Source organism: Scyliorhinus torazame, chromosome 5 (genome assembly GCF_047496885.1).
Source record: "Scyliorhinus torazame isolate Kashiwa2021f chromosome 5, sScyTor2.1, whole genome shotgun sequence".
In the NCBI taxonomy this organism is placed as follows: domain Eukaryota; kingdom Metazoa; phylum Chordata; class Chondrichthyes; order Carcharhiniformes; family Scyliorhinidae; genus Scyliorhinus; species Scyliorhinus torazame.
The window spans coordinates 72,198,668-72,226,413 of NC_092711.1; the positions used below are offsets into that span (position 1 = coordinate 72,198,668).

At 48.2% G+C, this 27,746-nt stretch overlaps 2 protein-coding genes and 1 pseudogene across 3 annotated transcripts; 1 reads left to right on the forward strand and 2 right to left on the reverse strand.

The window, feature by feature from the left end:
* Positions 1 to 5,281: 5,281 nt before the first annotated feature.
* Positions 5,282 to 9,308, reverse strand: LOC140418388 (uncharacterized). 2 transcript variants are annotated; one of them, XM_072501862.1, is made up of 2 exons: positions 9,105 to 9,308; positions 5,282 to 7,066 (listed from the first exon to the last, which is right to left on the reverse strand). In XM_072501862.1, the coding sequence occupies exon 2, from the start codon at positions 6,699 to 6,701 to the stop codon at positions 5,667 to 5,669; it is 1,035 nt and encodes a 344-aa protein (XP_072357963.1). In that variant the 5' UTR covers positions 6,702 to 7,066; positions 9,105 to 9,308; the 3' UTR covers positions 5,282 to 5,666. The 2 variants fall into 2 exon arrangements, with proteins under 2 accessions (XP_072357963.1, XP_072357964.1); XM_072501863.1 differs by lacking the exon at positions 9,105 to 9,308 and adding an exon at positions 8,487 to 9,095.
* A 3,201-nt stretch (positions 9,309 to 12,509) lies between these two features.
* On the reverse strand, positions 12,510 to 13,363 carry LOC140418393 (uncharacterized). Its single transcript, XM_072501873.1, has one exon. It carries the CDS (start codon positions 13,285 to 13,287, stop codon positions 12,670 to 12,672), a length of 618 nt encoding a protein of 205 aa, XP_072357974.1. The 5' UTR covers positions 13,288 to 13,363; the 3' UTR covers positions 12,510 to 12,669.
* Positions 13,364 to 21,385: 8,022 nt separating this feature from the next.
* Positions 21,386 to 27,362, forward strand: LOC140418384 (uncharacterized; annotated as a pseudogene).
* Positions 27,363 to 27,746: the final 384 nt, after the last annotated feature.

The window sequence follows — 27,746 nt, forward strand, 5'->3', positions numbered from 1 at the left end:
CTAAATTGCCCTTTGTGTCCAAAGATGTGCTGGTTAGGGGGTAATGGGAGTTACAGGTATGGGATGGGGGAGTGGGAGGAGGGTGCTCTTCAGAATGTTGGTGCACACACGATGGGCTGAATGGCCTCCTCCTGCACTGTAGGAATTCTATGGTTCAATGGAAGGTAGAGGCCATGGGGTTGGAAGATGCTGTTGAAGGTTAAATGATGTACGTTTTCTATGATGTTAACAAATAATCAGATGAAAAAGTGGAACTCACATGAGGAAAAGGATTAGTGGCATCAAGATCAATGTATTGCTCGCAGAAATGATCCCTGTGACAGCAGATGTCCCATTGCTATTGGCAAGACCAATGTAAATATTTAAAATGGAGGCCATAGGTGTGTTGGAGGCACACAAGGAATTTGTGAACTATCTGAGGATAATAGTGAGGGGAAAGGCATCGAGTTGGAAAGCAGCAGACACTTCATGTTGTTCCAGGAGAAGAGGGGTCTGGTTGTGCAGATGGCAGGTTTGGCACAGCACACGGTCAGTCTGTGGATTGGATTTGTTTCTCACGTGTACCGAGGTACAGGGAAAAGTATTTTTCTGCGAGCAGCTCAGACAGATCATTAAGTACATGAAAAGAAAAAGAAAATACATAATAGGGCACCACAAGGTACTCAATGTAAATACATAACACCGGCATCGGGTGAAGCATAGAGGGTGTAGTGTTAATCAGGTCAGTCCATAAGAGGGTCGTTTAGGAGTCTGGTAACAGCGTGGTAGAAGCTGTTTTTGAATCTGTTCTTGTGTGTTCTCAGACTTTTGTAACTCCTGCCCAATGGAAGAAGTTGGAAGAGTGAGTAAGCCAAGTGGGAGGGGTCTTTGATTAAGCTGCCCGCTTTCCCCAGGCAGCGGGAGGTGTAGATATAGAATCAATGAATGGGAGGCAGGTTTGTGTGATGGACTGGGCTGTCTTCACGACTCTCTGACGTTTCTTGCGGTCTTGGGCTGAGCAAGGCCCTGTACAATTGCGGCAAGACATCCGTGCCCCTGTACATAAATCCTCTCGCTAAGAAGTCCAACAGACTATTTGCTTCTTTACTACCTGCTGTATCTGCAATGCTTACTGTCAGTGACTGGTGTACGAGGATACCCAGGTCTCGTTGCACGTTCTTCTCTCTTAATTTATAGCCACACAGATAATATTCCCGTACCAGCCTCCCCGAACAGGCACCGGAATGTGGCGACTAGGGGCTTTTCACAGTAACTTCATTTGAAGCCTACTTGTGACAATAAGCAATTTTTATTTTCATTTCACCTTCCTGTTTTTCCTACCAAACCTCACATTTATCCAAATTATACGAATCAGCCATTCATTTCCCCACTCGTCCAAATCACACTGAAGGATCTCTGCATCCTCCTGACAGCTCACCCTCCCACCCAACTTTGTGTCATCTGCAAATTTGGAGATATTACATTTTGTTCCCTCATCTAAATCATTGATGTATATCGTGAATAGCTGGGGTTCTAGAACCAATGCCTGCGGAACCCCACTGGTCACTGCCTGCCACTCGGTAAAAGACCTATTTGTTCCCTGACTGCCAACCAGTTTTCTGTCCATCTCAATACGGTACCCAGTCCAATGCGTTTTAATCTTACATGCTAATCTCTCATATGGACTTTGTTGAAAGCCTTCTGAAAGTCCAAATAAGCCACATGTACTGGCTCCCCTTAATCAGCTCTACTCGTTGCATCCTCAAAGAATTCCAGCAGATTTCTCAAGCATGAATTGCCTTTTGTAAATCCATGCTGACTCTGATGCTCCCACTGACTGTGAATCACTTTGGGATGTTCAGAGGGTGTGAAAGCTGTGAAATAAATACAAGAACTTTCACCTCCACATATATCCACAGGGGAGTTCTCCTGATGCAGTGTGACCAACATTTGTGTTTCAACTAACACCCAAAGAAACACTGAATTAATCAGTCACTGGTCTGCTTGCTGTTTGTGGAACCTTAGTTTGCACAAACTGGCTGTGGTGAAACAATAACAACCTGTATTTATATAACACAATTAATGTAATAAAACATCCCAGGGTGTTTCAGCTAACATGGGGAAAGTAGGCGGTCAGCAGTTTAGTCAGAGTGGGATCGAGGGAGAAGGCAGGTCTCATGGACAAGAGGATATAGAAGGAGCTAAAAGAGAGGAGAGAAATTGGACGATGATGCGAGTTCAGGGCTTGCACAAGCCGGACCTTTAGGAGCCAGTTTGGCCCTGTGGGAAGGGAGAGAATCAGCAGAGGCAGCTGATTGACTGTCTCAATCTTAGCGACAAAGAAGCTCTTGGAGCTCCTCACACTTGTTGGAGGTGAGCATGGAGGAGACACGGCCGAGGGAGAGCACCTATTTCACAAGTTGAGCCATTTGGCCCATTGGGTCTGCTCCACCATTCGATCATGGCCGATCTTATCCTGGCCGTAACTCCACCGTGCTGCCCATTCTCCAAAACCCATCACCAATTTAAAAACTGTCTAACTCCGCCTTAAATTTACTCACTGTCCCAGCATCCACTGCACTCTGGGGTAGCGAATTCCATTTCACAACCCTTTGGGAGAAGTAGTTTCTCCTCAACTCTGTTTTAAATTTGCTACCTCTTATCCTAAGACTCTGACCTCTCATTCTAGAGCTACAAAAGGAATAAACTTGTATGAGAGTTACTAAACCGGCTGCGGCCAAGGTCCTGAGGGGGTTTATGGATCAGATGTGGGGAGTGGATCCATGGAGATTTGCTAGGCCAGGGGCGAGGGAGTTCTCCTTTTCTCATGTGCACAAGGCTTATTCACGGATAGGCTTTTTTGTGGTGAGCAGGGCGCTGATCCCGAGAGTAGAAGGGAAGGAGTATTCGGCCATCGCAATTTCGGATCACGCCCCACACTGGGTGGGGCTGGAGTTTGGGGAAGAGAGGGGCCACGCCCGTTGTGGCGCATGGATGTGGGATTGTTGGCGGATGAGGAGGTCTGTGGGCGGATCCGGGGGTGTATACAGAGGTATATGGAGGCCACTGACAATGGGGAAGTCTCGGTGAGTGTGGTCTGGGAGGCGTTGAAGGCAGTGGTTAGAGGGGAGCTGATCTCCATCAGGGCTCACAGAGAAAAGAGGGAGAGGATGGAGAGGGAGGGATTGGTGGGGGAGATACTGAAGGTGGATAGGAGATACGTGGAATCCCCTGAGGGACTGCTGAAGGAGTTCCGGAGCCTCAAACGGAGTTTGCATTGCTGACCACGGGGAAAGCTGAGGCCCAGTGGAGGAAAATACAAGGAGCAGTGTACGAGTATGGGGAGAAGGCGAGTCGGATGCTGGTGCATTAGCTGCGGAGGAAGGAGGCGGCTAGGGAAATTGGGGGAATCAGGGACAAGGTAGGAAATACGGTGTGGAGTCCAGCTAAAATAAATGAGGTCTTCGGGGACTTCTGTGAGAACTTGTATAAATCTGAGCCCCCGGAGGGGGGCCGGGGGTGTGTGTGTGTGGGTGCGGCGGTTCCGGGACCAATTGAGGTTTCAAGGGTGGAGGAGGAGCAGGTAGAGGGTTTGGGGGCCCGATCGGGATGGAGGAGCTGGTTAAGGGGTTGGGGAGTATGTAGGCGGGCAAGGCCCCAGGACCGGATGGGTTCCCGATTGAATTCTATAGGAAGTTCTCGGAACTGTTGGGCCCGTTGCTGTTGAGAACTTTTAATGAGGCGAGAGAGAAAGGAACTCTTCCCCCGATGATGTCACGAGCACTGATCTGGCTTATTTTCAAGCGGGACAAAGACCTGCTACATTGTGGTTCGTACAGGCCGATTTCACTCCTCAATGTGGATGCCAAGCTGTTGGCGAAGGTCCTGGCCACTAGGATTGAGGATTATTTCCCGGGAGTGATACCTAAGGATCAGACGGGATTTGTGAAGGATAGGCAGTTGAATGCAAATGTGCAGAAGCTCCTGAATGTGATTATGATGCCCTCGGAGGCGGGGGGGGGGGCAGGCAGAAGTGGTGGCGGCTATGGATACGGAGAAGGCCTTTGATCGGGTGGAGTGGGAGTACTTGTGGGAGGTGCTGGGTAGGTTTGGATTTGGGTTCATAGGGTGGGTTAAATTGTTATACCTGGCCCCGATGGTGAGTGTGTCGACGAACCGGTTGAGGTGAGAGTACTTTAGACTATACCGTGGAATGAGGCAGGGGTGCCCCTGTCCCCCCTGCTGTTTGTCTTGGCGATTGAGCCATTGGCCATGGCGCTGAGGGAATCTAGAGCACTGCATCTCACTATATGTGGATGATTTGCTTTTGTCTATTACGGACCCGGTAGAGGGGATAGGGGAGGTTATACAGACCCTCAGGGAGTTTGGAGACTTCTCGGGGTAGAAAGCTTAATATTGGGAAGAGCGAGCTCTTTGTGATGCATGCGCGGGGCCAGGAAAAGAGGTTGGAGGAGCTGCCACTCAAGATGGTGGAGAGGAGTTTTCGGTATTTGGGTATTCAGGTGGCCAAGAGTTGGGAGGTCTTGCATAAGCTCAATCTGGCGCAGTTGGTGGACTAGATGAAGGAGGACTTTAGGAGGTGGGACATGCTACCGCTCTCCCTACGGGTAGGGTGCAGTCTGTCAAGATGACGGTCCTCCCTAGGTTCTTGTTTCAGTGCCTGCCCATCCTCATCCCCAAGGCCTTTTTCAAGCGAGTGAGCAAGAGTATTATGGGATTTGTGTGTGGGCCCCGAGGGTTAAGAGACTGTTCTTGGAGCCGAGTTGTGGGATAGCGATATTTGGGGTATCGGAAGATCCGGGAGTGCAGGAGTCGAAAGAGGCCGGAGTTCTGGCCTTTGCCTCCTTGGTAGTCCGGACAAGGCTCTTGTTAATGTGGAGGGACGAGAAGCCCCCAAGTGTGGAGGCTTGGGTCAATGACATGGCGGGGTTTCTTAGGTTGGAGAAGATAAAGTTTGCCTTGCGAGGGTCTTTGCAGTGGTTCTCCAGGCGGTGGCAACCGTTCCTCGACTTTCTCGCGGAGCGTTAGATGGAGGTCAGCAGCAGCAGCAAACCGGGAGGGGGGCTGATTTATTTTCCTTTTTGAAAGGGGCGCTTGCCCTATTTTGTTTTGAGTTGGGTGTTAATTGTTTAGAGGTTAAGTTGTTCTGTTTGGTTGGCATGTTGCCCTTTTTTATTTGTATTATTTTCCCTTTTGGAGAGTTCTGTAAACTTATTGAAAAACTTTGAATAAATACATTTTTGAAAAAAATGAGAGTTACTAAAATATTCAGCACACTGTGTGTTGAAAATAAAGCTGATTTATTATTCATAGAGAAATATTTTAAAATATAAATTTAGTGTACCCAATTCATTTTTTCCAATTTAGGGGCAATTTAGCGAGGCCAATCCACCTACACTGCACATCTTTGGGTTGTGGGGGCGAAACCCACGCAAACATGGGGAGAATGTGCAAACTCCACACGGACAGTGACCCAGAGCCAGGATCTAACCTGGGACCTCAGCGCCGTGAGGCAGCAGTGCTAACCGCTGCACCACAGTGTTGCCCCTTTATACAGAAAATTAATCATTCTATCCGGGTTGGCCTTTATTAACATCAGCAGAAACAGATTCAATGAACATGGTTCAATCCTGGATGCGATTAACAACAAAATCCAGTCACTGTGGCTACTTGTGAATTTGCTGGTGATTCAGCAGGGTGGGTGGCTGGGTGAATCCCTTCCCACACTGGGAACAGGTGAAATGCCTCTCCCCAGTGTGGACTCTCCTATGTTTCTGCAGGGTGGATGAATCAATAAATCCCTTCCCACACACAGTGCAGGTGAATGGCCTCTCCCCAGTGTGAATCCGCTGGTGAACAGTAAGTTGAGAAGCTCGTCTGAACCCAGTCCCACAGTCAGAGCACCTGAACGGCCTCTCGTCGGTGTGAGAACGCTGATGGAGCATCAGGTTCCCAGCACTTTTATAGCATTTGCCGCAGTCTGGACATTTAAAAGGTCTCTCGCCAGTGTGAACTCGTTGGTGTGTCAGCAGCATGAATGAGTGTTTGAATTTCTTCCCACACTTGGAGCAGGTGAACGGCTTCTCCCCAGTGTGAACGCGCTGGTGTGCAGTGAGTTCAGAAGATCGCCTGAACCCAGTCCCACAGTCAGAGCACCTGAACGGTCTCTCGTCAGTGTGAACACGTTGATGGGATATCAGTTCCCAGGAACTTTTAAAGCACTTCCCACAGTCTGAACATTTAAAAGGTCTCTCCCCAGTATGAACACGTTGATGGCGTATTAGCTCCAGGGAACCTTTATAACACTTCTCACAGTCTGGGCATTTGAACGGTTTTGTGTCTGTGTGAACCTGCTGGTGTCTCTGCAGGTGCTGAGACCGAGTAAATCCTTTCCCACATTCAGAGCAGGCGAATGGCCTCTCCCCTGTGTGAACTCGCCGGTGTCGCAGCAGTCCTGATGATTCAGTGAATTCCTTCCCACACTCTGAGCAGGAGAAAGGCCTCTCCCCAGTGTGAACTCGCTGGTGTGTCTGCAGACTGGATAACCGAGTGAATCTCTTCCCACACTTTGAGCAATTGAACGGTCTCTCTCCAGTGTGAACTCGCTGATGTACAGTGAGGTCAGACGATCGCCTGAACCCAGTCCCGCGGTGAGAGCACCTGAACGGTCTCTCATCAGTGTGAACACGTTGATGGGACATCAGTTCCCAGGAACTTTTGAAGCAGGTTTATGGTTTCTCCACTGTGTGAACTTGCTGGTGTGCAGTGAGATCTGGTGATGAATTTAACCTCTTTCCACAGGATTTGCAGTTGGGGCATCTGAAAAGTCTCTCTCCAGTGTGAACTCGCAGGGTGAATGACCGAGTGAATTCCTTCCCACAGGACGAGAAGTGGTCTCTCCCTTCTGTTACTGCACCGATGAGTTTCCAGCAGAGACAGGGACCCGAATTCCTCCACACAGTCCACACATTTCTCAAAACATCTGATGATATTCAGATCCTGATGTGATGTTTGGTTTGAGTTTTCCACCCACAAATCCTCTTCTTCTAATCCTCTGTGAAATTGACTTAAAACAGAAAATAGGGAGTGAGAGAGAGCGCACAAAAATTCAAAGGCAGGTTGTGAAATTGAGTTGAATCAATCTGGTCATTTGTGGGGCCAGCACTACCTAAACATGACCATGAAAATGGCTGGATTATTGTAAAAACCGAACTGTTTCATTAATGTCCTTCAGGGAAGGGAACCTGCCTCCCAGTCTGGACCTACACAAAACTCGGACCCCTATTGGATCATAAGAAATAGGAACAGCAGTAAAATATTCGGCCCATCGGGTCTGCTCTGTTAATTACTACGATCGTAGATGGCTTTGGTCTATTAACTCCACTTTTCTGCATCTCCTCAACTCCCCTTACCCCCTGAGAGATCAAAACTCTCCATCTCAGCCTGAAGTATATTCAATGATGGAGCATCCACAACCCTCTGGGATAGACAATTCTACGTGACGAGAGAGAAAAAATGTGAGAGAAGTGGGAGAGAAAAAGATTGAGAGGTGGGAGAGAGACAAGTGGTTGGGAAAGACAGGGTATAATGGAGAGATATTTTATAGATGTTAAACTGAACCACCATTTGACAATCTCCCAAACCCTCAACATCCACCACATAGAAGGGTCAGTCTAGCAAGCGAATATGAACAACATCATCTCCAAGATCCCGATCAGGTCAAACACCATCCGATCTGTCTGATGTCCAATACTGCATGAGCACACATTTCCTCCAATTTAATATTGGGAAGACCAAAGCTGTTGTCTTTAGTTCCCAGTATAAACCACACTCCCGAGCCAATGACCCCATTCTTCTCCCTGGGAACTTTCTAAGGACAAACTAAACTATTCACAACAATTCCGAAACTGAGATTCTGACCAGATATTCACATCATCACCAAGACCACCTATTTCTGCTTCAGTTAAATTGCTCAATTCCACTCTGCTGCTGAAACCATCACACATTCTTTTATTACCTCTAGATTTAACAATCCTAAAGCACTCCCAGTCGGCCTCCCACATTCAACCTCCCTGTATTCTGGAGGTCATCAAAATCTTTGCTGCCTATGTGCTTAGTCACACCAAGTCGTGTTCCGCCCCTGTGCTCGCTGACCTACAAAGGCTCCAGTTTAAGAAATCACTCCATCCTTGGTGTCCATTCCCCAGTTTCCAAGCCTATAAACGCTGGAATTTCCTCCCTAATCCTCTCCCCTCTATCTTCTTTTCCTACTTTAAAATATTCCGTAAATTCTATATCCTTGGCCAAACCTTTGACAATCAGTCCTCATGTGTCCCTACATACTTCTGTGCCAAATGTTGCTTTATAAAATTCCCATGAAACACCTTGGAATGTTCCATTACATGAATGATACGATATAAACACACATTGTATGAGACAAATATTGCTGTTCCTTCAACATTGTTGCATGAATAACCTGTAACTACCTATCGAACAACACTGTGAGAGCAACGTCTGCAGCAGTTCAAGAAGATCAGTCATCAACTTCTCCACAGGTAACGGGATGAGGAATATTTGCAGCTGGTCCTGTGAGTGAAAGCACAGGGGAGTGGGACTAACTGCTTTGTTCTGGCAGAGAACTGGCACTAACAGGAAGGCTAAGCAGTCTTCTTCTGTAATAGTAAGAAGTCTTACAACACCAGGTTAAAGTCTAGCAGGTTTGTTTCGATATCACTAGCTTTTGGAGCGCTGCACCTTCCTCAGGTGAATCTTCTGTAATGTAATCATTCAATGATTCTACGACTTAACGAACAAGAGACAAACATTGGAAGCCAGGTACTAACTTCTGGAATTCATGGCAAATGCCCCAAATAAAGATGGCGCAGCACATGCGCTATGCTGCCCATTGCCCCCTACAAAGATGGCGGCCGCATTGCTCGCTGTTATCTAAAGATGGCGGCTGCAACATCGGTCCCAACAAAGGGCCTCGATGTTTTTATTTGCGGATGAGGCCTTCGTCCGGTGTTTATGAAACCTTCTATTCCTGCACCAAGTGTTCATGAAGCCTCCCTCCTCACACGCCGGCTGCATTTAACCTCACTCACCCGCTATCTTAATTAGTTCATCTCTGCCTGCAGCTCCTGCACATCCCATCCGAACACTTCCAACACCCGCACTGCGCATACTCCAGTAAGAGAGACACTGCGCATACTCCAGTAAGAGAGACACTGCGCCTGCGCAATGGTCTTCTGGACTGAAGCTGGGGCATAGTCACCCTCTCGGTGAATGCTGGGTAACCGCATCGCCATGGGCAAGCCCCATTGTCCAATATAAAATCATCCATCGCCGATTACGATTTCAGAGATAGATATAAAACAATTAAGTCAGCTGATACAGCATCCGAGCGAATGGGATCTGCTCCATAGTTCTAGCCTAGATTTGATTAAAAGCAGAGTTGGTCAGATGCCAACTCATTTGAACCTCAGCAGACAATGTGAACAGGTGTCTCTTTTCTCACAAAGAGAATATTAAAACATCACCTTCGCACTAAGAAGCAGTGACTGTATATTAATTGCTTTGGACTTTCAAAGCTCAAGTGTTAACAGGTAGAAAAATTGAATAAATCTATTTGCATATATGAAGTTCCATGGTTAAAGAAAAGCAAAATACTGCGGATACAATAAATATGAAATAAAAATAGAAAATGATGCCAATACTCAGAATTTGTACAACTTCCAGGTCAAACCTTAAATTGAAGTGATGTGTCACAGCTTTAGCATGAAGAAACTGGTGGGCATCAATATTATTCACAGCAATGGCATCTGCAGTAAATGCAGCACCAGGAATATCAGCTCAGAGTTGTTGAGCTGTCGCCTGAACTATAGAAATTAGACTGGGGAAGGAGAAAGTTTCCTGGATAATTTGATCCAGAAAGTCGTAAATTACATAATTTATGATTTAATCTATGGTCAGGGTTAGGAGGATCATAGAATCCTACAGGAGGCCATTCGGCCCATCGAGTCTACACCACCCCTCTGAAAGAGAATCACACCTCGGCCCAAATCCCACACTATCCCCGTAATCCCACCTAGGGCCAATTCAGCATAGCCAATCCACCTAACATGCACATCTGGGACTGGTTTAGTACAGTGGGCAACCCGCTGGCTTGTAATGCAGAACAAGGCAGCAGCATGGGTAAAACAGAAATCAAACATTCCCATTTGGTTCCAGGCATTCGCAGATTTTATTAGTTTCTTCTCCATTTTGACCCATTATAAAGTGCCTGATGTTTTCTCATTTCAAAATGATCCCAAATCCAAATAACAGTGTTTGCTCCTTAGTTTTATAGAACAGTACAGCACAGAACAGGCCCTTCGGCCCTCGATGTTGTGCTCAGCAATGAAAACCAAAAATCCCTGCAATTGGTTTGTCCAGTCCTTGAAGATGCACTGAAAACCTTCAAGGACCAAGGTTCATTAAATTGCCGTCTAAACAGTTTTTGGTGACGTCTCGCAACACCACACACACGACCACTCAGAGTTCCCCAGCTTTACTACTACTGAAGAGGAAGCTGAGAACGACATCTGATCAACATGTCCCCCAAGACGTTTGAGATAGTGGAACACAATCAGCAGTCACAAACCTGAAGAGAAGGTAATCCCAAAAGGCACTCGATTGTACAAGGAGAGCAAGTATTTGTGCACAGCTGTACTACCAGCGAGAAGTGGGTTCCTGCAACTGTATTGGCAATACCATAATAATCATGGGGGACTTCAACATGCAGGTGGACTGGGAAAATCAGGTTGTTAGCAGATCCCAAGAAAGGGAATTTTTGGAGCAACTTGTGGTAGAGCCCACTGGGGAACAAGCAATTCTGGATTTGGTGATGTGTAATGAGGCAGACCTGATTAGGGAACTTAAGGTGAAGGAACCCTTAGGGGACAGTGACCACAATATGATAGAATTTACCCTGCAGTTTGAGAGGGAGAAGCTGGAATCAGGTGTAACGGTACTACAATTGAATAAAGGTAACTACAAAGACATGAGAGAGGAGCTGGCCAGAGTTGATTGGAAGGGTAGCCTAGCACGGAAGACAGTGGAACAGCAATGGCAAGAGTTTGGGGGGATTATTCGGGAGGCACAACTGAAATTTTGTTCATGTTTAGTTTATTTCTCGACAGCTCGTGTGGTCGAAACCCAGGGCCACCCTGACTGTTTTATAGCTCGCTTTTTAAAATGAACATTTGATTATCCTCCAAAGCTTCAAATACATTTGCTTGAAATTTCCCAAAACATGACCATGGCCCTGTGGATTACTGGTCTAGTTGGAGGACAATATCACTACGCTATCACCTCCCCATATAAAACCTTTCGACAATGTTGTCACCAGAGTGATGTTGGGTTGAAATTAGAAACAATCACTTCAAAATCACTTTCCTGTCTAAAATTATTATTTCTCTCTCAAAGGCCTGGTGCAACATTTACTCAGACAAACCAACGACAATTGGTTTATGTATCCAACTGAATCAGGGTTATAAATGTTTTGTTTTAAAACCCGTGCTGGAGTCTTGTTCTGAGCAGAGATCACAGGCTTGTCCTATAATTGTCAGCCAGCAAGCTGCTGTGAAAGCTTTATTCAGGATAGATTGAGCGTGAGCTTTTGCCATAACATATAATGACTTTCTTGAGATTTAAAAGATTAATACATGGTTATTTCTTGAGGTCGATTCCATTCCCGTGCTGAGGAGATTTCTGTACCAGACAGGAGGGATAGCATTTGGAGACTCTCGATTCTCGACCAATTCCCATTCACTGTTGGATAATGGAGGTGTCACTGTGTGTAATGTACAACTTAGTAAGAATTGTCAGCAAGGGTTAATCAGCACTTTCTAATTGAAGATGCTAATCAGTGGCACATTTCAGACACTGAAATGTAGAGTTCTTACCAAAAGTCAATTCAGGAATTACCTGATCAGCGTTTCTGAATTCTGGGGAAAGATCAGACAGCAGTTGTGAAAGGGGCACCACAGCCCCGAGTACGCAATCGGCTGTAGATCCCCAATATTAAACTCTGGTCCAGTTATTAACTTTTATTTCTTTATTCTTTAAGGGGATGTGGGCATCACTGGCAAGGCCAGCATTTGTTGCCCATTCCTAATTCCCCTTGAACTGAGTGACCTTGAGGCCCATTTCAGAGGGAAGTTAAGTGGCAACCACATTGCTGTTGATCTGGAGTTGCATGTTGGCCAGATCAGATAAGGATGGCAGCTTTCCTGAAAGGACACTAGCGAACCAAATTTGTTTAAAAAAAAAAAAAATCGATGCTGAGTTCATTGTCATCATTAACTGAGACTAGCTTTCCAGATTTTGTAACTGAATTTATATTATCTCAGCTGCTGCTGAATGGAGAGATGCAGTCTTAGAATCAGAATGGTGACGCCACAGAAGGGGGCCATTTGGCCCATCGAGTCCATGCAAGAGCATGTGTCGGAATTTGAACCTATGTCCTCAGAGAATTAACCTGGGCCTCTGGATTACTAATCTAGTGACATTACAACAACACCACCATCTCCCCTGAATAACCTTGAACATCAGCAGAAACAAACTCGAACTGTCGGAATGAACATTGTTCAGTGTGATTAACAGCAGCATTAACAACAGAATCCAACTTCACTTGTGAACTCGCTCATGTGTTAGCAGGTTGGCTAACTGAGTGAATCCCTTCCCACACTCAGGGCAACCAAATGCCCTCTTCCCAGTGTGAACCCTCTGGTGTGTCAGCAGGGCAGATGACTGAGCAAATCTCTTCCCACACACAGAACAGGTGAATGGCCTTTCGCCAGTGTGGAATAGCTGGTGTATCAGCAGCTGAGATGACTGAGTGAATCCATTCCCACACAGGGAGCAGATGAATGGTTTCTCCCTGGTGTGACCTCGCTGGTGCACAGTGTGGGTGAATGACTGCCTGAAATTCGTTCCACAGAACGAGCAGCTGAATGGCTTCTCTTGTGTGTGAATTCGCTGGTGTGACTGGAGGATGAATAATGCAGTAAATCCCCTCCCACACACTGAGCAGGTGAATGGCCTCTCTCCAGTGTGACTGTGGCGATGGGTTTCCAGCTCCGATGGGTAATTGAACTCCTTCTCCCAGTCCCCACATTTCCACGGTTTCCCCATGGTGTGGCTGCGCTTGTGCCTCGACAGGCCGGATGAATGGCTGAAGCCTTGGCCACACACTGAACATGTGTAGGGTTTCTCGCTCTTGTGAACGGTGCCTTTTCGCTCCATGTTCAAATTCCAATGATAGGTTTCAATAAATGGAGCAGCTGTCAGATCTTGAAATGTTGTTTCTGATGTCTCACTGAAAATCCTCTCCTCTTATCCTATTATTACACTCCCTCTGCAAAAAGACTATTCACCAGCTAATTGTGGATTCACGGGGTCATCCATTTACTGACACAATAACACAGAAACATTGGAGAGGGACCATTCAGATATTCCACATGTCCAAAGGGATTCACTCGCCATTTCCAATTGTTAACCCTCCAATTTTCAACAACGAAAAGAATTGATTCATGATTGGCTGTGCAAATATTTTGCACAGGGAAAAGCTTCATTCGTTAACCCCCATTTACTGACCATTAATGAGTTTACATCTGTTCATCGTCGTTGGTTCTGATATTGTTGCTGTTACAATAACCAGGATGGAATTATGGTGTAGATCCCTTGAGATTCTGTACTAATTCATTCATTTTATATCCTGGCCCACTGGCTCTCAGTAAGATCATTAACTTGTTTTTTAATCTCTCCATTCAGCATAAAAAATCACTATAAACTAATGGAGACATTCAATGACGGGACTATTACACAGCATTCCCCGCTGTGGCGAATATCCCCGATCCACAGCACAGGAGACCAGAGCACAGGAGGAGAGAATATTCTGAATTTTACTGGAATTTGAGGAACATATAGGCCAGGATTGAACGGCGGAGCAGACTCGATAGGCCGAATGGCCCAATTCTGCTCCTATTTCTTATGTTCTTTTGATCTCTATTCTTCACTGATCCTCAATCCCCTTCTTTCCTGTAAATAATGGGAGGAACGTGCACTTCATTTTATCTACAGTTTTGCTTATTGACACTCATGCCCACATCTCCATCTCAATACAGTAAAATATCAGTGTAAACGAATGGAGACTGCCAATGGCGATATATATACCCAACATGCCCCGCGATGGAGAATATCCCCCATCCATACAGAAGAGACCAATGCGCAGGCGCAGTGCCAGTGATGGCGATGACCAGAATCTTGTTTGTTTCGGCCTGCGCCAGGTCAGAGGCGGCGAAGGTGCGGAGGGAGCGACGGAGCCGGTGGGTAGAGGAGGACTACATTGTAAATACTTTGTGAATTACCCAATACCCGAATAGGAAGCTCCTGGTGCTGCCTTTGTAGCGGCCTGTTCAACCTCTCAATGACCGGCCCGGGTTAACAAGGACAATGTGCAACAGAGCGCATGCGCGGTGATCTCTGTCCTGTCAGCAGGAGGAGAGAATATTGTGAATTTCTCTCCTGGATTGACAAGAGATGGATTCTGGAAACTTCTTTTACAGGGGTTTAGAAAGGGAGGATTTACACACAGAAATCTCAAACCAAGAGACATGTTTGTCTCATTTGAATTTCTATCCTGGGCCAACAGTCACGGTTTGCTTAAGCATAGAGATTGAAACGATTGGAGAAGATTGGCTAGTTGGGGTTTTTCATTTAGAAAAAGGAAAATTTGCAATCCCCTGATGGAGGTCTTCAAAATTTATGAATGGATTGCAGGAATAGATGTGGAGAGAGTGTTTCAATTTGTGGGAGGTTCCTAAACTAGAGACATGAATACAAGATAGGTACTGACAAATCCACAGGGAAATAAGCAGAAATGTGTTTCCTCAGAGTGGTTAGAATGTGGAACTCACTACCACAGGAGGTGGTTGTGTCAAAAAGCTGAAGATTCTTTCAAATGGAAACTACATGAGAAAATTAGAGCGATGAAGATAAACGGATAAACTGATGAGATTGGATGAGGCAGGTGAAATTGGATGAAGATAGGAGAAGCTTAATCACCTGGAGAAGCTCATTGAGCCAAATAACCTATTTATGTTTCATTTTCCAGGGTATTTGAAAGGGAGGATTTGCAGACAGGAAATCTTATCATAGAATCATAGAATTTACAGTGCAGAAGGAGGCCATTCAGCCCATCGAGTCTGCACCGGCCCTTGCAAAGAGCACCCCACTTAAGCCCACATATCGAACCTATTCCCGTTACCCAGTAACACCACCTAACTTTTTTTGGACACCAAGAGCTATTTAGCATAGCCAATCCACCTAACCTGCACATCTTTGTACTGTGGGAGGAAACCGGAGCACCCAGAGGAAATCCACGCAGACATGGGGAGAACGTGCAGACTCCACACAGGCAGTGACCCAAGCCGGGAATCGAACCTGGGACCCTGGAGCTGTGAAGCAACTGTGCTAACCACTGTGCTACCGTGCTGCCTTACCCCCAGATTATCATCAGCCTTTGAATGTGGAAGGAGAATGTTATTTCTGTCTGTGGGAAAGGATTTGAAAGAACGGAGTGACTGCAAAAGCACTGAGATACACACACACTGAGCGAGAGTGTCCCAGTGAGCTGACTGTGGAAAGAGCTTTAACCAGTTATACAGCCTGAAACAAACATCACACCATTTACAGTGGGGGTAAACTATACAAGTGATCTGTGTGTAAACAAGACTCAAAGTGATCATCCAACCTGGAGAGACAACTGCAGCATGGATAAACCGTGGAAATGTAGGGACTGTGGGAAGGGATTCACTTATCCATCCACACTGCAAATTCATCAATGCAATCACACTGGAGAAAGACTCTTCACTTGCTCTGTGTGTGGGAAGGGATTCATTAATTCATCTGACTTTCTGACACACCAGTGGGATTACACAGGGGAGAGACCATTTATCTGATCCGAGTGTTGGAAGGGATATGCTCGCTCATCCCACCTGCTGATACACAAGCAATTTCACATTGCGGAAAGACCGTACACTTGCTCTGTGAGAAAGGTTTCACAAATTCATCTGATCTTTGAACACTCAAGCAAGCTCATGCTGGGGAGAGGCCATTCACCTGTTCCATCTGTGGTAAGAAATTCACTCGGTCATCACTCCTCACTGCGTGTTCATACTAGCAATAGACCATTTAAATGTTCTGACTGTGAGAAGAGCTTTAAAAGCAGATGTGAAATGCTGACACACCAATGTGCACACACTGGGGAGAGACCGTTCACCTGCTCTGAATGTGGGAAGGGATTCGCCTGTTCACCCAACTTTCTGAGACACCAGCGAGTTCACACTGGTGAGAGGTTGTGTACCTGCTGTAAGTGTGGGAAGGGATTTGCTCAGTTAAACAACCTGGTTAGACACCAGCGAGTTCACGAGTGACTGCAGGAGTTGGATTCTGCTGTTATTGCTGCTGTTAACCACGTCCCGGACTAAACCATGTTCATTTTGACTTTTGGTGTTTCTGCTGATGTTAATAATTATAAGTGCTTAGTACTCTTGTTATTTCTCAAATAAATCGGCTTTGTGTTAAACCCATTGTTGTAGATTTTTGTCTTTGCTACCTTAGTGTTTAACCATGATGTGGAGATGCCGGCGTTGGACTGGGGTGAGCACAGTATGAAGTCTTACAACACCAGGTTAAAGTCCAACAGGTTTGTTTCGATGTCACTAGCTTTCGGAGCGCTGCTCCTTCCTCAGGTGAATGAAGAGGTATGTTCCAGAAACACATATATAGACAAATTCAAAGATGCCAAACAATGCTTGGAATGCGAGCATTAGCAGGTGATTAAATCTTTACAGATCCAGAGATGGGGTAACCCCAGGTTAAAGAGGTGTGAATTGCATCAAGCCAGGACAGTTGGTAGGATTTCGCAGGCCAGATGGTGGGGGATGAATGTAATGTGACATGAATCCCAGGTCCCAGTTGAGGCCGCACTCGTGTGTGCGGAACTTGGCTATATGTTTTTGCCCGGCGATTCTGCGTTGTTGCGCGTCCTGAAGGCCGTCTTGGAGAACGCTTACCCGGAGATCAGAGGCTGAATGCCCTTGACTGCTGAAGTGTTCGCCGACTGGAAGGGAACATTCCTGCCTGGTGATTGTTGCGCGATGTCCGTTCATTCGTTGTCGCAGCGTCTGCATGGTCTCGCCAATGTACCACGCTTCGGGACATCCTTTCCTGCAGCGTATGAGGTAGACATACGTACGTACGTACGTGGTACGTACTTGTGCGACTCGGCCAACGTTGTCTACCTCATACGCTGCAGGAAAGGATGTCCCAAAGCGTGGTACATTGGCGAGACCATGCAGACGCTGCGACAACGAATGAACGGACATCGCGCAACAATCACCAGGCAAGAATGTTCCCTTCCAGTCGGCGAACACTTCAGCAGTCAAGGGCATTCAGCCTCTGATCTCCGGGTAAGCGTTCTCCAAGGCGGCCTTCAGGACGCGCAACAACGCAGAATCGCCGAGCAAAAACTTATAGCCAAGTTCCGCACACATGAGTGCGGCCTCAACCGGGACCTGGGATTCATGTCACATTACATTCATCCCCCACCATCTGGCCTGCGAAATCCTACCAACTGTCCTGGCTTGATGCAATTCACACCTCTTTAACCTGGGGTTACCCCATCTCTGGATCTGTAAAGATTTAATCACCTGCTAATGCTCACATTCCAAGCATTGTTTGGCATCTTTGAATTTGTCTATATATGTGTTTCTGGAACATATCTCTTCATTCACCTGAGGAAGGAGCAGCGCCCTGAAAGCTAGTGACATTGAAACAAACCTGTTGGACTTTAACTTAGTGTTTAACATCACCCGGCAGGAACTCAGAAAGGACAATCTGGGGGAGGATCGTACAGCAGGAAGAGAATTTAAGTCTGGGCACAATCCAGGAGATGATGGTCATCTACAACTTGTTTCTAATGGAAAAACCTAACACAGTATTTATATGGGTAGCACAGTGGTTAGCACTGTAGCTTCACAACTCCAGGGTCCCAGGTTTGATTCTGGCTTGGGTGTCTGTGCGGAGTCTGCATGTTCTCCCTGTGTCTGCGTGGGTTTCCTCCGGGTGCTCCGGTTTACTCCCACGAGTCCCGAAAGATGTACTGTAAGGTAATTTGGACATTCTCAATTCCCCCTCTGTGTACCCAAACAACGCCCGAATATGGCGACTAGGGGCTTTCCACAGTAACTTCTTGCAGTGTTATTGTAAGCCTACATGTGACAATAATAAAGATTATTATTATATTCAATCTAGTTTTTGGATTTTTCATTTTGTACAGTTTACACGGTCTCCATGATAGCACATAGCTCCTCGGGGGCCTCTGCATATCTCCTGTCTACCCTTAGGATCTCCCCCACTAACCTCTCCCTTTCCCTGCCCTCTCTCTTTTCCCTGTCAGCCCTGATGGCGATTAACTTTCCCCTGACCACCGCCTTCAGCGCCTCCCATACTATCCCCACCTACCTCCCCGTTGTCGTTGGCCTCCAAATACCTTTCAATGCACCCCCGCACCCCTCCTCATCCGCCAGTAATCCCACATCCAGACGCCACAGCGGGCGTTGGTCCCTCTCCTCTCCCAACTCCAGCTCCACCCAGTGTGGGGCATGGTCTGAGATAGCTATGGCTGAGTACTCCGTTCCCTCCACTTTCGGGATCAGCGCCCTGCTCAAAACAAAAAAATCTATCTTGGAGTAGGCTCTGTGTACGTGAGAGAAAAAAGAAAATTCCCTGGCCAGGGGCCTAGCAAATCTCCACGGGTCTACTCCCCCCATCTGGTCCATAAACCCCCTAAGCACCTTGGCCGCAGCCGGCCTCTTCCCCGTCCTAGATCTGGAGCGATCTAATGCTGGGTCCAACACTGTGTTGAAATCTCCCCCCCCCCCCATTATCAAGCTTCCTGCCTCCAGATCCGGAATCCGCCCCAACATGCGCTTCATAAATCCAGCATCATCCCACTTCGGGGCGTATACGTTTAGCAATACCACCCACGCCCCCTGAAACTTACCGCTCACCATCACGTATCGACCTCCATTGTCCACTACAATATTCTTGGCCTCAAACGACACCCGCCTCCCCAGAAGTATTGCCACCCCTCTGTTCTTCGCATCCAGCCCCGAATGGAATACCTGTCCTACCCATCCCTTTCTTAACCTGACCTGGTCTGCCACCTTCAAATGTGTCTCCTGAAGCATGACCGTGTCTGCTTTCAGTACCTTTAAGTGCGCGAACACTCGGGCCCTCTTAACCAGCCCATTCAGGCCCCTCACATTCCAAGTTATCAGCCGGATTGGGGGGCTCCCCACGCCACCCCTGCTGACTAGCCATCTCCTTTTCTAGGCCAGTCCCGTGCCCGCGCCTCCTGCACTCTCCAGTCCCCCAGACGGGGGCCCCTGCCCCGACCACCTCTTCTGTTTCCAGTTCCCCATCAGCCAATGCAGCAGCAACCCTTTTTCCTCCCCCCTCCCCCGCTAGATCTCACTCTAGCTCTTTTGCTCCCCCCATAACCTTCCCGTAAGTCAGCTGACTCCTGCTGACCCCGGCCTCCCCCGCTGTCCCACTGACCCCCCTGTGTGGGAATCCCCCCTCCCCAGCAATCAGTGTGCGCTCCTCCACCCCCCTCCGTCCTTCCCTAGCGCGGGAAAAAGCCCTCGCTGTCCTGAGCCGGCCCCGCCCCCTCTGGCGCCGCTCCTGTTGCGGCCTTATCTCAATTCCCCCATCCCCAGGCCTCCTCTCCCTCCAGCACCGGCGCCCACACACTCTCACAGTCTCCCCATCAGATCTCTTCCCCCATCCCCATCCATCACCCAACTCGTGGAACATTCCTTACGCATAGTTAAAACCCTGTATACAACTGACACCCGCCCCCACAACCACAAACCCTCAGTTTGAGTCTAACTTTTCAGTTTGTATAAAGGTCCAAGCCTCCTCAGGCGTTTCGAAGTAGCGGTGTTGATCCTGAAACGTGACCCACAATCGCGCTGGCTGCAGCATTCCGAACCTCACCCCCTGCCTATGCAGCACTGCCTTGGCCCGATTAAAACCAGCTCTCTTCTTTGCCACCTCTACACTCCAGTCCTGATAGATTCGGATCTCCGTATTCTCCCACCTGCTGCTCCGCTCTTTCTTGGCCCATCGCAAGACACATTCTCTATCCACGAAACGGTGAAATCTCACCACTACCACCCTTGGCGGCTCGTTGGCCTTGGGTCTCCTCGGCAGGACCCGATGAGCCCCTTCTAGCTCCAGGGGACTCGGAAAGGCCCCCGTACCCATCAGCGAGTTGAGCATCGTGCTGACATATGCCCCGGCATCAGCCCCGTCCACTCCTTCAGGGAGACCCAGAATCCGAAGATTCTTCCTCCTTGACCTGTTCTCCAGGTCCTCGAATCTTTCTGCCCACCTCTTGTGCAGCGCCTCGTGTGTCTCCATCTTCACCGCCAGGCCCAAGATCTCATCCTCGTTCTCCGTGTTTTTTCCCCGCACCTCCCGGATCGCCGCCCCTTGGGCCTTCTGGGTCTCCACTAACCCCTCTTTCACCATCAGCATTGGCACCAGCACCTCTTTCTTCAGCTCCTCAAATCAGCATTTGAGAAACTCCAGCTGCTCCTGCACCCCTGCGCTTGATCTCTGCCCGCCGCCATCTTGTTTTTTCTCCCTTGCATTTTTCGCTGCTCCAAAAACGCTTTTTTGACTCCTCTGCTCCTGGTCCAATCCATATACTATGGGGGGTGGACCTTGCTATCACCTTCCCACACTGGAAGTCGTTGAAAAATTTCCGTTGGGGCTCCTCTGGAGAGCCCAAAAGTCCGTTTTAGCGGGAACCGCCGCATGTGCGGCTTAGCTCCGCATAGAAGTCAGCACTGCAGTCTCACGGTTCCGAGAATCTGTGTTCAATCCGGCCGCGGGTCACACCCATGTCTGCATGGGTTTACACCCTACGTCCCAAGTAAATGTGTAGGGTAGGTGAATTGGACACTCTAAATTGCCCCTTAATTAGAAACATTCAAAAATATATATATAAGCGATCATCTATTCACAACAATGAGTCTGAAATTTTTGAAAAGCAATTCATCTCAGTTGGGTAACAAATGTATTTTCTCTGCAGTTTCACGGTTCAATGGCGCTGACATACCCAGCATTCACTTCGGGTGTGCAAGTACGCTATTCACTCCACAGGAGCGAGCTGCGCAGGCGCAATGCTGGGCTGTATGTGGAGCATGCGTAGTGTCACTTTGCTCGGGGCCCTGTGCGTGCGGGAGACCATTTTCTGAACGGGTGAGAGTCGGTGGGCCGGAGGGAGGAATGGAGCCGGGAGTGGGGTTGGAGAGGGAGCGGAGGCTTCATAAACACCCAGTGCAGGTCTCACAACCTCAATAAGAACCGGAGGCCCCGGGTTTGGAACGCCGAGGCTTTTCCCCATGAACAGGCCCAGGTCACTGGCCGCCACTAATCAGTGGGGAGTGAAGCGCATGCGCCGTTATGTGACGCAATGGTGTGGGCGGGGCCTCGGTCCCGGTGGCCAGGGGAGAGTCTCCTTTGGGACCTTTCTGTTCTCAGAGCTGGATTCATGTGGACGCAGAGGCGACACTGGTTCAGGTGGCGAGGGACATCCTGGTGCACCCTCAGCCACCAAGAGTAATTATGCAACATGTCGAGGATTTGAAAGAGAGAAACATGCTTCAATTTGATCCATTATTTTTTCTAAGGCATCGAGGTGTCGCCCAATTCAAAGCAACATTTGACACTGAGCCACACAGGGAGATATCAGAGCAGGTGGACAAAAGCTTGTATACAAGGTAGGTTTTAAAATAGGCAAGTAAAGGAGTGAGCAGCGGAGGTTGAAGAAAGAATTTCCAGAGCTTGGCTATCAGGCAACTGAAAGAACAGCCACCATTCATAGAGTGATTAATATTGCAAATGCTCATGACCATAAGATGTAAGATGCAGAGCAGAAGTAGGCCATTCGGCCCATCGAGTCTGCCCTGCCATTCCATGAAATCGTGGCTGATCTGATATCCTCAACTCCACTTTCCCGTCTTATCCCCATAACCTTGATTCCCTTCCATTGATTAACAATGGTCTATCTCAGTCTGCGTCCAGAATTAGATGAGAGCAAACATCTCGGCGGCTGCATGAGATGACAGAGATAGGGAGACACAACCCTGGAGGAAAAGGTGCTTCTTTAATGGGAAATTTTATAGGGCAGTGAGCCAGGGGTGATGGGTGACCACGTCTTGGTGTGAATAAGCAAGAGTTTTGGATTCACGCAATATTACAGGGCGGTTGAATGTGGGAGGTCATCCGAAGGTGCGTTAGGATAGTTGGGTCTAGAGGAAATAAAAGAATGGATTGGGCAACACAGCAGCACCAAGTGGCCAGCACTGTGGCTTCACAGCGCCAGGGTCCCAGGTTCGATTCCCCGCTGGGTCACTGTCTGTACGGAGTCTGCACATCCTCCCCGTGTGTGCGTGGGTTTCCTCCGGGTGCTCCGGTTTCCTCCTACTGTCCAAAGATGTGCATGTTAGGTGGATTGGCCATGATAAATTGCCCTTAGTGTCCAAAATTGCCCTTAGTGTTGGGTGGGGTTACTGGGTTATGGGGATAGGGTGGAGGTGTTGACCTTGGGTAGGGTGCTCTTTCTAAGAGCCGGTGCAGACTCGATGGGCCGAATGGCCTCCTTCTGCACTGTAAATTCTATGATAATCTATGCTAAATTGCCCTTAGTGTCCAAAAAGGTTAGGAGGGGTTATTCGGTTACGGGGATAGGGTGGAAGTGAGGGCTTAAGTGGGTCGGTGCAGACCTGATGGGCCGAATGGCCTCCTTCTGCACTCTATGTTCATGTCGGCCAGACCAGGTAAGGATGGCAGATTTTCTTTTCTATTCATTCACGGGATGTGGGTGTCGCTGGCTGGGCCAGCATTCACTGCCCAGCACTAATTGCCCTTGAACTGACTGCATCTCAGAGAGCATTTTAAGAGTCAGCCAGTTAACTGTGGATCTGGAATCACATGTAGGCCAGACCAGGTAAGGATAGAAGATTTCCTTCACTGAAGGACATGAGTGAACCAGATGGGTCTTTATAACAATCGACAATTGGCCGAGCAAGCCACTCATTTCTAGCTAAATTAGGGATGGGCAATAAATGTTGGCCCAGCCAGTGACTCCCACAAATGAATAAAATCAAATCCTGGAGACTCCAGTCAGTCAATCCAGGAGAGTTGGCATCCTGTCCAGGCTCGCAGTTCATGCCATCATGGTCAGCAGTAGACTTTAAATTAATTAAAATTTTACCTTCAGCCTTGGTGAGATTCATGCCTGGATCTCTGGAAAATCATTAGGACAGTAAAAACGATTTTTGGGTCTCTGAAAAAAATAGTTGGCCCCTCGAGCCTGCTCCTTACATACAAACTAGGAGTCGGCGCCTCGAGATTGCTCGTTACATACATATTAGGAGTCGGCTGCTCGAGCCTGCTCCTTACACACAACCCAGGAGTCGGCCCCTCGAGCCTGCTCCTTACACACAACCCAGGAGTCGGTCCCTCGGCCCTGCTCCTTACACACAACCCAGGAGTCGGCCCCTCAAGCCTGCTCCTTACACACATACTATGAGTCGGCTGCTCGAGCCTGCTCCTTACACACAAACTAGGAGTCGGCCCCTCGAGCCTGCTCCTTACACACAAACTAGGAGTCGGCCCCTCGAGCCTGCTCCTTACACACAAACTAGGAGTCGGCGTCTCGAGCCTGCTCCTTACACACAACCTAGGAGTCGGCCCCTCGAGATTGCTCGTTACATACAAACCAGGAGTCGGCCGCTCGAGCCTGCACCTTACACACAAACTAGGAGTCAGCCCCTTGAGCCTGCTCCTTACACACAAACTAGGAGTCGGCCCCTTGAGCCTGCTCCTTACACACAAACTAGGAGTCGGCCCCTCGAGCCTGCTCCTTACACACAAACTAGGAGTCGGCCCCTCGAGCCTGCTCCTTACACACAAACTAGTAGCTGGCCCCTTGAGCCTGCTCCTTACATACAAACCCGGAGTCGGCCCCTTGAGCCTGCTCCATCATTCAAAAATTTTAACCTCCCTCCACATTCCTGCCGACCCCGATACCTTTCACCCTCTTGCTTATCAAGAATCTATCCATCCCTGCCTTAAAAATATTCAAAGACCGAGCAGCACGGTGTGTAGTGGTTAGCACTGCTGCCTCACGGCACCGAGGTCCAAGGTTCGATCAAGACTCTGGGTCTCTATGTGGAGTTTGCACATTCTCCCCGTGTTTGAATGGGTTTCACCCCCACAACCCAAAGATGTGCAGGTTGGGTGGGTTGGTCACGCCAAATTGCCCAATAATTGGAAAAAATGAATTGGGCACTTCAATTTATTTTAAAAAAAATATTCAAGGACACTCCTTCCACTGCATTTGAAGGACGGAAGTTCCAAAGTCATAGAATCCCTACAGTGCAGAAGGAGCCCATTCGGCCCATCAGGTCTGCACCAACCCTCTGAAAGAGCACTCTACCCAGGCCACTCCCCATCCCACCCACTCCATCCTCATATCCCCACCCAATGTGCACATCCTTGGAGACGAAGGGGCAATTTAGCATGGCCGATCCACCGAGCTTGCACATCTTTGAATTGTGTGAGGAAACTGGAGCACCCGGAGGAAACCCACACAGACATGGGGAGAACGTGCAAACCCCACACAGTCACCCAGGGTCGGTATTGAATCTTGAGTCCCTGGTGCTGTGAGGCAGCAGTGCTAACCACTGTGCCAATCCCTGTCTTGCAACCCTCAAGAGAAAAAAAAATCCTTATCCCCATCTGAAATAGGTGACCCCTTATTTTGCAACAGTGACCCCCCTTGTTCCAGATTCTACATCCTCTACTCTCCACATCCACCCTGTCAAGACCCCTCAGGATCTTATATTGTTCAATCCAGGCTTTACCCAAAACTTTAAATCTGTGTCCCGACTGCTTGTACGATCAGTGACTGGAAACAGAGTTTCTTTGTCCACCTGATGGAAACCTGGCATAATCTTGTGTACCTGAATCAAATCTCCCCTCAACCTCCTTTGCTGGAACCATTCTGGTAAATCTCCTCTGCACCTTCTCAAGAACCTTCACATTCTTCCTGAAGGTGAACACGCTCGAACATTGTCGAAAACAGCTTCTTCCCCGCCGTTACCAGACTCCTAAATGACCCTCTTATGAACTGACCTGATTAACGCTACACCCCCGTATGCTTCACCTGATGCCGGTGTCGATGTAGTTACATTGTATACCTTGAGTTGCCTATTATGCATTTTCTTTTCTTTTCCTGTACTTAATGATCTGTAGAGCTGCTCGCAGAAAAATACTTTTCACCTTGGTACACGTTACAATAAACAAATCCAATCCAATGAAGAGTGGTGACCAGAGCTTTATAAAGATTCTTATATATAATTAGAACCATAAAATTCCTACAGTGCAGAAGGGGGCCATTCGGCCCATCGACTCTGCACCTATCCTCTGAAAGGGCACCCTGCCTAGGCCCACACCCCTGCACTGTCCCTGTAACCCCATAGCCCCACCTTATCTGCACATCCCTGGACACTAAGGGGCAATTTATCAAGGCCAATCCACCTAACTTTCTCTTCTTTGGTCTGTTGGAGGAAACCTGAGCACCGGGTGGAAACCCACGCAGACACGGGGAGAAAGTGCAAACTCCACACAGGCAGTCACCAAGGCCGGAATTGAACCCGCGTCCCTGGTGCTGTGAGGCAGCAGTGCTAATCACTGTGCCACCAGAAGCTTAGTTTTGGTATCAATATTACTGATTATGAAACTCAAGATCGAATTTGCTTTGCCAACTACTCTCTTAATTAGAGAGTAGATATACAAAATCCCTCTTCACCTCTTTCCCTCTCCTCCCAAAGGGGCCAGTTGTGTTTTTACAACAATCCAGCAGTTTCATTGGTCACTTTTTCCCAGTGCCGGCCCCACAAATGACCAGATTCATTCAGCTCAATTTCACAACCTGCCTTTGTGTTTTTGTGGGTTCTCTCTCACTCCCTATTTTCTGTTTTCAATCAGTTTCACAGGGTGTTCGAAGGGGAGGCTTCAAAGTCCGGAAACTCAAACCAAGCATCACATCAGGATCTGACAGAGTCCTCAATTTATCATATCCTGAATATCATCGTACTTTGAACATGGAAGGAAAAAGCATCGTTGACAGTGGGGAGAAACCGTACACGTGTTGTGTGTGTGGACGAGGATTTGCTCGATCATCAGGCCTCACAAGCCACAAATGCAGTCACACTGACACGAAACCGTGGAAATGTGCGGACTGAGGGAAAGGATTCACTTCCCCATCCAAGTTGGAAACTCATCGACGCAGTCACAGTGGGGAGAGACCATTCACCTGCTCCAAGTGTGGGAAGGGATTCACTGAGTCATCCGCCCTGCGGAAACACCAACGTATTCACACTGGGGAGAGGCCATTCACCTGCTCCAAGTGTGGGAAGGGATTTACTTTTTCAGCCAACCTGCGGAGACACCAGCGAGTTCACACTGGGAAGAGGCCATTCAGCTGCTCTATGTGTGGGAAGGGATTCAGTGATTCATCCACCCTGCAGAAACATCAACGTATTCACACTGGAGAGAGACCATTCACGTGCTCTCAGTGTGGGAAGGGATTCAGTCACTCATCCGCCCTGCAGACACACCAGCGAGTTCACACTGATGAGAGACCGTTCCAATGTTCAGACTGCGGGAAGTTCTATAAAGGTTCTGGGGAATTGATGCGCCATCAACATGTTCACACTGACGAGAGACCGTTTAGGTGCTCTCACTGCGGGACTGGGTTCAGGCGATCAACTCAGCTCACTGAACATCAGCGAATTCACACTGGGGAGAGGCCATTTGCCTGCTCCAAGTGTGGGAAGGGATTCACTCAGTCATCTGCCCTGCTGAGTCACCAGCGAATTCACACTGGGGAGAGGCCATTCACCTGCTCCAAGTGTGGAAAGGGATTCACTCAGTCATCTGCCCTGCTGAGTCACCAGCGAATTCACACTGGGGAGAGGCCATTCACCTGCTCCAAGTGTGGGAAGAGATTCACTCAGTCATCCAACCTGCTGAGACACCAACGTGGCCATAAGGAACCACAGTGATTGGATTTTGCTGTTCCTCACATTCATTTGGGTCTCTTTCTGCTGATAACAAACTCCAGCCCATTTACAGGGGCTAAAAGTCAAATAAAGTTGATTTGTGTTAAATACCTCTCTGACAAAAGTTAGATCCTTTTGAAGTACTCTCGCTCTTCCTTGTCTCTTCCATCCTCACCTCCAACAAGACGTGTGAGGAGCTTGTGGAGCTTCTTTGTGACTGAGTTTGAGTAAATCCGATCAGCTGCCTCTGCTGCTGCCCTCCCTCCCACGAGCCCACCGGACCAAAGTGTCTCTAAATTTCATCCTTTCCTGAGCCCTGAACCCACATCTTTCTCTAGTTTCTCTCCCATCTCCCCTCATACCCTCTCAGAGCTCATCTTGTCCATGAGACCCAGCTCCCGCTCCATCGACCTTATTCCCACTGAGCTACTGATCAGCCAACTACCCTGTGTCCATGGATATTGTCAACATTTCTCTCTCTTCTGGTACTGT